General features: G+C 36.6%; 1 protein-coding gene across 1 annotated transcript in view; it reads left to right on the forward strand.

Moving 5' to 3' along the window:
- Positions 1-11,013, forward strand: part of LOC110440491 (E3 ubiquitin-protein ligase MIB2-like) — a 35,834-nt gene extending 24,821 nt beyond the window's left edge. The window contains exons 18-27 of the mRNA XM_021483604.1: positions 1,709-1,991; positions 3,128-3,228; positions 4,949-5,100; positions 6,009-6,165; positions 6,439-6,593; positions 7,582-7,708; positions 8,159-8,261; positions 9,153-9,271; positions 9,885-10,051; positions 10,582-11,013. Of these exons, the coding sequence (XP_021339279.1) occupies positions 1,709-1,991; positions 3,128-3,228; positions 4,949-5,100; positions 6,009-6,165; positions 6,439-6,593; positions 7,582-7,708; positions 8,159-8,261; positions 9,153-9,271; positions 9,885-10,051; positions 10,582-10,765 (1,548 nt within the window). The 3' untranslated portion in view covers positions 10,766-11,013. The remainder of the gene's footprint in view (positions 1-1,708; positions 1,992-3,127; positions 3,229-4,948; positions 5,101-6,008; positions 6,166-6,438; positions 6,594-7,581; positions 7,709-8,158; positions 8,262-9,152; positions 9,272-9,884; positions 10,052-10,581) is intronic.
- The last annotated feature ends 1,622 nt before the right edge of the window (positions 11,014-12,635 follow it).

Raw genomic sequence — 12,635 nt, forward strand, 5'->3', positions numbered from 1 at the left:
GGACCAACATTTGTTTAATTTCCATTGGAAGTAATTCAATTTGGGTTAGCATTATCATTATTAGGTAGCAGTTTGATAGTATGCACATATGAGCCCTGACTGACCCCCAGGGGCTGATGGGTGGGGCCAAAAAGGGTTGAATTAACTGAAATTTCAAAAATCTTCTTCTCAAGACCCAGATATGGTAGAATCAAATACTCTTCATAGACGGAAGGGTCTTAAGATTTATGACCCTAGGGTCTCACGTTTACCCCCTGGGGAAGGAGGGGGCGGGGGGCAACATTTATTATGGTTTATAATGGCAAATGATACTTTGAATATTACATGTTAATAACTTGATCGGAATTATAACCTTGAGTTAATTGACAGTTTGATACTTTGAAAATTTTGAGCCAGCCCTACCCCCAAGGGCTGTAGGGTGGGGCCCAAGCAAAGGAGTCAGTGTGCTAAATTTTCTTCATTTTCCTTGTTTAGAATCAGAGGTGCTAGTTTCAAATACTTTTTAGTCTGAAATCTGTATGCTAGATATTTAATAAGGTGGTTTTATTGTTTTTTGTCACTTTGAATAATATTTCTGTTCATGTTAAAAAACAAAATCAACTCTCTGTATAAATATATCAGGTGACCGTTAAGGCCCATGGGCCTCTTGTTTTTATAATCTTGCCACAAAATTCTTCATGATTATATAATTTGATATTTCTTATGAACAATTCATGTCAAGCAATTGACAAATGACAAATCAGACAACGTTTTCTTGGCATTTTTAATCAGTAATGGAGAAATCCTTTACTGTACATGCATGCAGCCGTGCATTTAGCGGCAGCTGTCGGTGAATTTGTAGCTAACAAAAATGTCTTTCCAGCTGAGGAGAGTAGATAACGCTTTATTCACCTAGCCTCTCTGGAATACAAGTACATCCATCTATTCTGAATCAAAATCATCTTCCAACACCATCTCAAACATCTTTATAAATGAGTGATCTATTTTACGTTTAAACCTATTGATATCATACTTTCTGCGATTTGAAATATCCCTGCGGCACCCTCTCAGTGCTTGCATGCTCTAATTGAACCTGTTCTTTTTTATTCAAATCCAAATGTGAAAAGAAATATCTGATTAGAGGTATATAACATGATACTTACAATTCTTACTTGTGATGTATTGTGTAAATTCAAGAATGTGTTATATGTGAACTCAGACTCATAACTGACACTGTGTTGTCAGTTGACAGCGTAGTGCTGTACATGTTTACTTCTCACTATATATTGTACTATTTTGGGCGTAGGTATTTTTATCACGGCTTTCCCAAAAGTTGAAACTGACCACACTGGACGTTGGCTTCAGGTCATGTCATTATCAACTACGTAGACTTTCGTTAGGAGATATATATTTTGAGTATCGATCTCTATTTTCAGGTTGTCGTTTGACTAAATAGCTCCTTTAAAGAGGCGAACAGTGCAGAAAAAACTAGATAAAGGTTTTGATTAGTTTCTAACTTGAATCTTCTATGGCAGTAATATCATGCTCAGGTTGAAGATCAGCCTCTTGTCTAATATATCTTTAAGATGATTTCTAGATCTAGAAATATCTACATGTAGCCCCTTCTTGCATGTTGTGCATATATAAGTCTTGCATCTATTTGACCCCTACTTTGTATCACTTTTGTTGCTCTGATGTGCAATGTACATGTATAGCACTTCCTTTTTAGACACTTGGAAAGAAGGGCAAAGTCCATTCCATAGATCGCTATGGTGACGTCACCTTGACTTTTGGATCAGTGAGGTTGCAGTTCAACCCAGCAGTCCTGGACCCAGCTGATGGAGAGCCAGACACACTGTCTGATGAGAAGCCACCAAAGGCCAGGGATGGAGATCCAAACACACTGTCTGATGAGAAGCCACCAAAGGCCAGGGACATCCCGGTCTCCAGCGTGAAACTTCCATCCCAGTCTCCAGTCGCTGCAGAAAAGACAACCCCTGTTACACATCAAGGTCTGATTGAGTTGTAAACTACAAAATTGAGGCCATCTTCATAGGGTCGTGTTAACAGTCATGTGATCTTGTCAGGGTCGTGTTAACAGTCATGTGATCTTGTCAGGGTCGTGTCAACAGTCATGTGATCTTGTCAAGGTCGTGTTAACAGTCATGTGATCTTGTCAGGGTCCTGTTAACAGTCATGTGTTCTTGTCAAGGTCATGCAAACTCTTTCCGTACCATTGTCATGTACACGTGACAAGAATATGTCATCCTGGTCCCCGTTGTTGTATAAATACAGACGACAAAATCATATGCCGTCTCATCCCCGTTGTCGTGTACACACGACAAGAGACTTGGTGTAACCTGTCTTATGTTTAGCTGGTTATAGCACAGGACAGTCGCGTAATCCAATTAATTGTCGCTTAAATCAGCACCAATCAGTGGGAAAGAAATATTTTATAGGTGCAAAGTATACATTTTTAGCTCACCTGGCCTGAAGGGTCAAGTGAGCTTATGGCATACTGCAGCGTCTGTCGTCTGTCGTCCATCAACTTTTTACATTTTAATCTTCTCCCTCAAAACTACTGGGCCAATTTTGACCAAAATTGACATGGAACATCACTAGGACATGGGGATCTGACTTTACGAAATTTATGGGTATTTTCAGTAATAGACAGATGCCAATAAGTCATAATGCTGCAAAAATGAAGATTCATTGTCTATAAATTAAACAGCAACATGAAACAATAACAACATTTATTCATGGTTACCTGTTTATTTCTTGCAGCAGTTACACCTCGTCTAAAAATTACATTAATAATCCGCCATTTTGTTATATTTGTGGGGCGAGACTAGTAAGGACATCCAGTACGGAGTCCAGACCGGAGTTCTGGTACGGAAAGAGTTAACAGTCATGTGATCTTGTCAAGGTCGTGTTAACAGTCATGTGATCTTTTCAAGGTCGTGTTAACAGTCATGTGATCTTGTCAAGGTCATGAGGAATATTTTGTCTTTTCAGACAATGAGTTCCATATAAAATATGTTACTGGGGTTATTTGATAGAAATTTCAGTTTCCTGTGATAAATATTAAACAAATATGACAGAGATATACAAGTCTGATGTAAGAAGGCTGTGTTCTGATTTGTTACAGATACAAAGTCTACGGCCCAACTTCTGGCTGAGCTGGAGGAGGTCGTCAGGGATGGGTACGCGGACCGTGTAAAAACCATGCTGGAGGAACATATACACCTGGTGAGTACTGGGGGATTATTGGGGATTAAGGGACAAAGGCTGTGGTATAACTAATTTATTAACAGACGTCTGTCTGGTTGTAAACCCTAGTATTGTTACAGATGACATGGTCATTTTGCTGTGACATTAGCATTGAACAACAATTTAACAAATACTGTACAAAGTCACAGTGTGGAAATGTTCACGTTCATCGTGTTTATCGTGTAAAAATATCCACACTTAAATATTAACTTGTAGGATAATATAAACGATAATGAATTAAAATTACTATGAGTTCATGATCATAGATTTCAGAACAATATTGCCAATGCCAAAACTCCACACTACAATTAGTCTTAAAGGTCACAACGCCAAAAATTCCACACTAGGATTATTCTTAAATGTCACAATGCCAAAAATTCCACACTACGATAAGTCTTAAATGTCACAACGCCAAAAATTCCACACTACAATTAGTCTTAAATGTCACAAAGCCAAAAATTCCACGCTACAATTAGTCTTAAATGTCACAACGCCAAAAATTCCACACTACAATTAGTCTTAAATGTCACAATGCCAAAATTCCACACTACAATGAGTCTTAAAGGTCACAACGCCAAAAATTCCACACTACGATTTGTCTTAAACGTCACAATGCCAAAATTCCACACTACGATAAGTATTAAATGTCACAACGCCAAAAATTTCACACTACAATTAGTCTTAAAGGTCACAATGTCAAAAATTCCACAAATGTCACAATGTCAAAAATTCCACACTACAATTAGTCTTAAATGTCACAATGCCAAAAATTCCACACTACAATTAGTCTTAAATGTCACAATGCCAAAAATTCCACACTACAATGAGTCTTAAAGGTCACAATGTCAAAAATACCACACTACAATTATTCTTAAAGGTCACAATGTCAAAAATTCCACATTACGATTTGTCTTAAATGTCACAATGCCAAAAATTCCATACTACAATTAGTCTTAAAGGTCACAATGTCAAAAATTCCACACTACAATTTGTCTTAAATGTCACAATGCTAAAAATTCCACACTACAATTAGTCTTAAAGGTCACAATGTCAAAAATTCCACACTACGATTAGTCTTAAATGTCACAATGCCAAAAATTCCACACTACGATTAGTCTTAAATGTCACAACGTCAAAAATTCCACACTACGATTAGTCTTAAATGTCACAATGCCAAAAATTCCACACTACGATTAGTCTTAAATGTCACAACGCCAAAAATTCCACTTTTACAGCACATAGGCATTTGATGTGTTGATAAAATTTCTGAACAGGAAACTATTTGAATAAACAAATGTATATGCGTCCCTTCACTGTTGAAAAAGCTCTGACATGAAAGACAAATTGCTATTTTAAGGAGGACACTCATTGTGAGGGAAATTGGGGGAATTCTTTACAGGTTTTCTGGATTAATTAAATTTGATTAACGAGCTTGACCTTCATTGTGTATAACAAATATATGGATAACACGCGCATCTCTCTAATAAGTTATTACATTTCTTTCACAGTTTTGCATTGTAAACCTATTTTATTGATACATACTTTTATGTTCTGGTATGTTTTCTGTCCAGTCAGTTAAATCATTCATGCATGCATATTTACTCGACTAATATTTGTGCAGTAACTGGAAACTGAAAAAGAAGAACACGGTGAATGTATCTCGTTATCCAGAATCAATATACTTTTTTCGAATCACCAGAGAGACATGGGAAAACCACCTTTGATTATCACAGCGTGTGAGCTGGGTCACACCGATGTTGTCAAGGAGCTAGTCAACGCCAACTGCAACCTGGAGGTTAGGAACGACAAGGATAGCTCCAAGAGTGATCCACTGTTGACGGCTGTCAGAAAGTAAGTTAATACTTGAAAAAACATCCACTGCTTTGCGGCCTACATACTTGTCTCTGCTTTGCGATTAAGTGCAAATTAAACTTGATAATTGGTTATTAATATGTAAGTTAGTATAATAGGGACATACCAGGGTATGTACAAATATTCGTCTCCAGATTTACTAATATATCATAATAGACTGTCGTTGTTCCGTAATTTAACGACTTGAATGTTTGCTGTGATTTTTGCCGATGTTGACTGGGATACTTTGAAATACTTTTCATTTTAGCAGTTATAATTTCGTGTAATTCAAACAGGACTGACCAGAGGTTTTTCCTTATAGGTTTCATGTCTTTGTTATTGTGGATGTTCCAAAAATGTACTGGCGCATTCAAGCAGGACAATTAAAATTAAAGCACCAACAAGTTCTCCTCCCATCATGTGGCATATCTTATTTTTGCATCATCTTTGATGATGATTTAGTCATATGGCTTAACTTTCCTCTTTCTTGTAAATCTGTACAGGTTCAAGGGAAGGGTAGACCTGCTATTTTCCACTGCATGATTGTATGAGGCAACTAATGTAGGGCCCTGCAGAGTCTGAAGTCTTCTTCATTGTCACCTGGTTATATTTGGCATTAAAGAAGCCAAAATAAATCTATTGAACCAAACACAACAATATAGATTAATGTCTCTTCTGTATCTACTGTTTTTATACAATTTTTGTACTTAAGCCTTTCTCCTCATCTAAGTTCACACATTGTGTCGTTTTCATGTCCTTAGCGTGTTGATGGGCCTTTAAGTCTTTAATTGTATCCTGTCATACATCTTTCTGTGTGTAAAAGAAGTGTTTTTCTCCCTATTACACTGTTTTCTATGTAAAATTAATACTGCCTAATGTGCATAAAATTCCTGTGTGTTTTACTATAGGAAGTACCCAGATGTGGTGGAGGTCCTCCTAAATGCAGGAGTAAAGAAAACTGTGACCAACAGTCACGGCCAGACAGCTGTACATATTGCAGTCCAGGAGCGTGACATAAAGATGTTGACACTCCTACAAAAGCACAAACTGGACATCAATAGGAAGGTGGGTATAACTGTTCTGTGTACTTATATTATGTAGCTTTCTGTTGCTCTACCTGTTCGTTACAGCAGCTGGATGAGATGGAAATAGTTCTGATGAAATATTAAATTCAACTGATTGAAATTACAAATTATCAAAAATAGTAGTTTTTTGTAAAGAAACTGATGTACAACTTTTTCAATGATCAGGTTCATCGTAAGGATTTTGTTTGATGTGAAACATAAGCATTAATATTGGTGCTGTGATGCTAAATCATCTTATATTGAACTGTTGTAGGACAACCTTGGTGACAGTGCCATCACTGATGCCATATCTACGGGGGACAAGCGATTTATTGACATAGTGGTTGACTGGCAGGGTGTACAACTCAACTACTTCAACCGACTCAGCTTTTCCCCACTACACTTTGCTGCTCGCAAGGGAGACAACTAGTAAGTCAAGGGAGGGAGACAATTATTTAGTCAAGGGAGACAACTAGTAAGTCAAGGGAGGGAGACAATTATTAATTCAAGGGAGACAACTAGTAAGTCAAGGGAGGGAGACAATTATTAAGTCAAGGGAGTCAACTAGTAAGTCAAGGGACACAACTAGCAAGTGGATGGAGACAATTCGTAAGTCCCAGTGGGACAACTTAATTATATTTCCTTTTTGCACCGTTAGTTACATTAGGGTTTTGTTTATAATACTGTACAGCACTGTTATTATACCCCCACTTAATGAGGAGTTGTAAAGCAATGTTTTTGTCAGTGTATCTGTATCTGTATGCGTTCAGCAATCCATCCATCCACACCAGAATAATTGTGTACACGATATCTCACGAACCTCTAAACACATTTAGTTCTTATACATGTACACACCAAAGTAAGTCAACATCAATTTCTATTACTGATCAGATTTTGTTGGTCTTAAGTCAAGGTTTTGGTGGTCATTGGTCACGGTCAAAGGTCAGAGGTCAAGGGCACATTTGACCACTTTTAAAGTAGAAAGCTTGTGTACAAGAAAGCTCACGAAGCATTCAACCAGTTCAGTTTATTTTTACACTATATAGTATAGAAACATTAAGTTCTACACACGATTAGATTTTGGTGGTCATTGATCAAGGTTAAAGGGCCAAAGGTCACAGGCAAAGGGTGGAGGGTACATGTATATCTATGTTGGTCTTTGCTCACGTCGTCTTTATTTGTGGAAGAGATTGCATATGTATTGAGGAACTTACCTTTTGCCTCTGGCTTTGTCTGATGAAATCTGACCAAAAGTAGCAGGAAACACTGACAAAAATATTTAACCTCAGTAGTTGTCTTTCCTCTTTTCAAAGACACATATAGTTATATACACTGTATAGGCACTTGAACAGAATATTCTTACTGGAAAACAATCTCTGATACTTAGGCTTAATAAGCTGTACATATTTTCTCACAGTGCAATACGGAAAATTCTGCAGAAGGACCCAGGATTGGTAAACATTCCAAAGTCTGACGGCTTCACAGCCCTCCACCTGGCTGCCTGCCAGGACCATGTGGGCATTGTGCAGTTTCTTGTGGGCATGGTCAGTATATAGCCTTGTTTCTTGAGTGATCGTGTTCAATATAGATATTGTCTTCTAGTAAAAATAATCATATACATCTGAAACATAAACCATTACTTATAGTCATGTTGTGCCGAATACATACAGTCAATTATAGAATAAGGTGCCAAGCAAATCAGGGTAACAACAACAGCTATCACGCTGAAGATGGTTTTTGACCTTCTAGTTTAAGGTTAGCTTACCAACAGATGTACCTTTGTCCTCAAAGATAAAAATTATGGTAACTTGTGCAATTTATTTGCAGATGCTCTGAGATATGTCGGGCAGTGTATATTGATCAATAACTTTTAAGTATGAGAAATCAAGTAAAATGACCATCAAGTCAGATCAAGTTCAGAAATCTTCTGTAAATTAATGAGGATATTATCACAGGTAAATTTAAATGTGCCTGTTATACTTGTTTTTCTGTAGCCCTCTGTGGACCGTGAGGCTAAGACCAGCAAGGGCTTGACCCCACTTCATGTGGCCGCTCTCCATGGAAGTGTGAAAACAATCAACCTTTTCCTCGGACTCGGTAAATATCCTTGTATACATATGAGGCGCATTGAGATCTGGGTAAATATCCTTGTATACATGAGGTGCGTTGAGATATGGGTAATTATCCTTGTATACATGAGGCGCATTGAGATCTGGGTAAATATCCTTGTATACATGAGGTACGTTGAGATCTGTCGCCATGGCTATCCGAAAGGTTCCTACCGGTCAAATGAAAGAGACTGCTTAAATGATTGATGTAATGATAGAGGTGAAAAGAAAAGGATAGAAATCTGTTCCATCCATCTTTATCACTGTTGGCCAGACCTCAGTGTCATTTTATATGGCTACTTAATTTATTTCTGAAGTGCCACCATCCCAGTACTTTGGAGATATAGGGGTTTAGATGTAGTTTATATACACAGAGCTTCTTTATCTACAGTATGTATAGGTGGAGGGACCAAAAACTTGTATCTTGATTGTAATTTACAACTATATAGGAACAGGTGAGGGTACCAATACCTTGATTACTGTGCTATTACCAACTGAATTACCTGGGCCCATATTCATGAAACCGTTCTCATGCTCAAGAATGGATTCTGTGCTCAAGCCTAAATTCTTGTTCTTGTTGTAACTTAATAAATACATCTTGTTTTCTCAAAGATTTGGAAACAATTTGAAGAGACTTGAAGCTAAATACTGTTTCAGTGTTTACATTTGATTTTTTGATCATTTGAAATGATTTAAGCGACGGTTTCATGAATACGGGCCCAGGTAATCTCAGTAGTGATTGGCAGGTTTCAATTCAGTAAAACCTATACTGATTATAATGAATAAAAACACTTTTGTTATGTTGATACAAAATTTCTGTATCCAAACAAGCTTTGTAGTGTTTTACCAGTTAATATTTGTTTGTGATGCTGTGTTGTAGAGGATGGTACTGAACCTATTTCGTCCACACAACCCGTAGTAGACCTGGACAGCTTGGATGATAAGGGGAATAATGCCCTTCACTTCTGTCTTCGAGGAGAGGACGCTGACGTCCAACAGGTAGTCGCTATATTGCTATACACTAAAGTAGCGCACAGACCACTTCTGTTTCATTAAGTTTTATTCTCTCTCAACATTTAGTTTTGTCATATATGTCTATTTCAGAATAGTAACAAACTTTGTACTAATTGTTTTATCAGCAGGGTGACATCATGTGCATTTATAGGTATAATAAACCTGTACTATCAGAACAGAACCTGTGTATCCCAAGCCCTGTTTTTCAAGTATTGTTTTCCAACTAAATAAAGATTAATATAGCAAGCTTTCTTTGGATTATTTAGATGGACACTATCTATAAGCGAAAAACATGTATGCGTATCTTGAAGAAGGCCATCCAGTAGGGTAAAAGTTTGCATTTGAGAATGTGGTTTGATATGTATTTAGTTTACTCTTAGATTGTCACGAAATCTCATCCGACACCCTGTGGAACGCGCCATATTGATCAGATTAACCTGACAGGTGTTAAACATCCAGCGACACAACATATCGCTCAGATGTAACCTGTTTAATCTGGCGCTATGTGTTATATTTTCTTTATACAAGACACAAAAAAGTTCATGCATGCTATATATTTAGGGGACATAACTAGATTTACTGTTATAATATTATACAGCAGTCGTTGCCCTCGGAGGAGACTGTTCAGAGGCAGATTGAGATTGCCTTGAAACTGATCCATCGCGGAGTCAAGTATAACACACGCAACCTGGATGGGAAGGCACCACTTGATGAATGTACGAATGAACTTGTGAAAGAACGTATCCGCACAGCTCTACAGGAAAAGTGAGTCAGGTTTAGTCATAGTTGACACCTAATAGGTCACTTATGTCTCTTAAATAAAGATTTTAACGTTTTTCTTTTTTGAAACAATCAAACATCATGTTGCAAATCTAAAAAATTGTTAATGAATTCACTGCGTTATTATGTAAGCCTTCTTGCCACTTACAATTACTTAAGTCAAAATGCCACCATGCATTGAGTTGATCTTGAGGGGGAAAAAGATATATCACTGTTATCAAGCATGCATAAATTTGTATCATCCAGGTTAAAGTCTTTTATTGAAATTATTAAGAAATTTTAAGGGAGAAAACTCTCAGAGGCATAAGAGAGATAATTCTTTAACAGGTATAATAGATATGACATATGTAATTAACATTTAAACTTAAATATTCTTCTGTTCCAGTAATCAGAAATATCAAACTCGGGAAATTATAATGTTTTCTGTTGAGTTTCATTATAATACAATCTGCCACTACATAGTAAAGGGTAGAGTTTCAGGGTTGAGAGACACATTATTGTCTTTATATTTACAGGGATGTTAGACACAAAGTACAGCCTGTAGCGCCCCCCTCTAATCTCTGTATGTCATGTGATGAGGACCAGGCCAGTTACCAGTTGGAACCCTGCTACTGTAAGATCTGTGTAGAGTGTGGTGGTCGCAAGGCCAAGAAATGTCCAAACTGTTCCTGCGAGGTCCAAACCCGCGTCAAGCTGTAAAGTTGGACTTGGACATTCTTCTAAAACTTGCAACAAGTGCTGTTAATATTAACCAACTTTAGCTATATTTCCTTAGAAACCTTGTACCAGTGGAGTTACTTGAAGTCAGCCTCAGACATATATACTTCCTTAAACTTGCGACAAGTGTTGTTAATATTAACCAACTCTTAACTATATTTCCTTAGATGCCTTTATTGGTGGAGTTATATTAAGCTTTAAGCCAGCTTCAGACATACTTCCTTCACTTTAACAAGTAAAGTTTCTATTAGCAAGCCTCAGCCAGATACATTAAGCCAGCTAGCTTCAAACATACTTCCTTTGTCTTTACAAGTTGTCTAATACATCAGAAAGATTTAATTTTCAGGACTTATTCATATTATGAGTTATTTTTCATTAGAAATGCAATGCCTTAGTTGAAAGCTTTTGGCATTTGAAGGGCAATCACAAGTACAGGGGCTGTTACTGCAGGACCTGCATAACTTCAACTCGGCTGATAACACCCCCAACACAAACAGATAATTATGTATAGACGGATGTAATCCATATTAACATATTTTCAACCTCATAAACTTCCATTGATAAAGATATCCCTCATTTTGGAAATGAGGGGTGAAGTAGGTGACTTTTTTGCAGTGATTTTGTACATGGAGTGTTCCAGGGTTGAACAATTTCATATTTAGATTACTAGTACACACCTCAGAAAATCTCCTGTGTTGGTTGACACACTGTATCATGTAAATGTCAATTAAATCATACATTGGTTCAGATGTGATTAGGATCATTATTAAACTAAAATATTGGATAATTTGATATATTTTTTTCTGGATCAGATAAGTTCAGTTTACCAGGGCCCGTATTCATGAAACCGTTCTCATGCTCAAGCATGGATTCTGTGCTCATACCAGCTTTCTTGTAACCCACCTAAATCATGTCAATGATCAAAAAGTCAAATTTAAATCTTCAAGTTTCTTCAATTTTTGTCCAAAACATTAACAAAACAAGATTTTTTAAATAATTTATAACTTGAACAAGAAATTAGACTTGAGCACAAAATCCATGCTTGAGTATGAGAACGTTTTCATGAATACAGGTCCAGCTGTTGCTGTATCTGTGAAATGAAATAATCAACTGTAAACTCTCCTAATTGCCAAATTGATGATGCATTTCAAATGAATATATTTTATTTCAGCACTTTTCGTTTATATTCGTATCCACTGTGACGATATGATTGTTGTCACAGCCAGAAAAAACAAGTCTGGTACCACTGGAGAATATTTGTGGCACTTGTGGATGATATTGTTATCATTAAAGATCCAATTATGTTTATTATATTTATATCACACAAATGTATTTTTAAACCAATAAATAAATGAATATATTTATTATATTCATCCTTTGAACTGTGATCATTGACTTTATCTAGATTTGCAGATCGATGTATATGTTACAGTAGGCCAATACACAGGTGAAGTTATTTATTTCATGTTGTTTATTATGTTAAGCAATGTTAAGCTGACAGTACTGAACGTTACCTGATTAACATCAGTAATAACAACGATTTATAAGTATTACATTTAATGTTCTTCGTTAGGTAAGGACACGTCAAGATGACAGTACTTGGAACAGAGACGTTATACATATTAATATATACATCTCTGCTTGGAATGATAACATTCTATATTTAATGTTATTTATTATGGAAAGTAATGTCAAGCTGACAATATTTTGAATGTACTCTCTGATTTCAGGTTATATGGTATATTATATAATTAGTTGATGCCAGCTTCGGAAGTATAGGTTCTGAGTTTGATGATATGGATATATATTAAGGTGAAATAAAGTTGACAGTACTTGAGAAATATACTTACTG

This window comes from Mizuhopecten yessoensis, unplaced genomic scaffold (assembly GCF_002113885.1).
Source record: "Mizuhopecten yessoensis strain PY_sf001 unplaced genomic scaffold, ASM211388v2 scaffold11183, whole genome shotgun sequence".
In the NCBI taxonomy this organism is placed as follows: domain Eukaryota; kingdom Metazoa; phylum Mollusca; class Bivalvia; order Pectinida; family Pectinidae; genus Mizuhopecten; species Mizuhopecten yessoensis.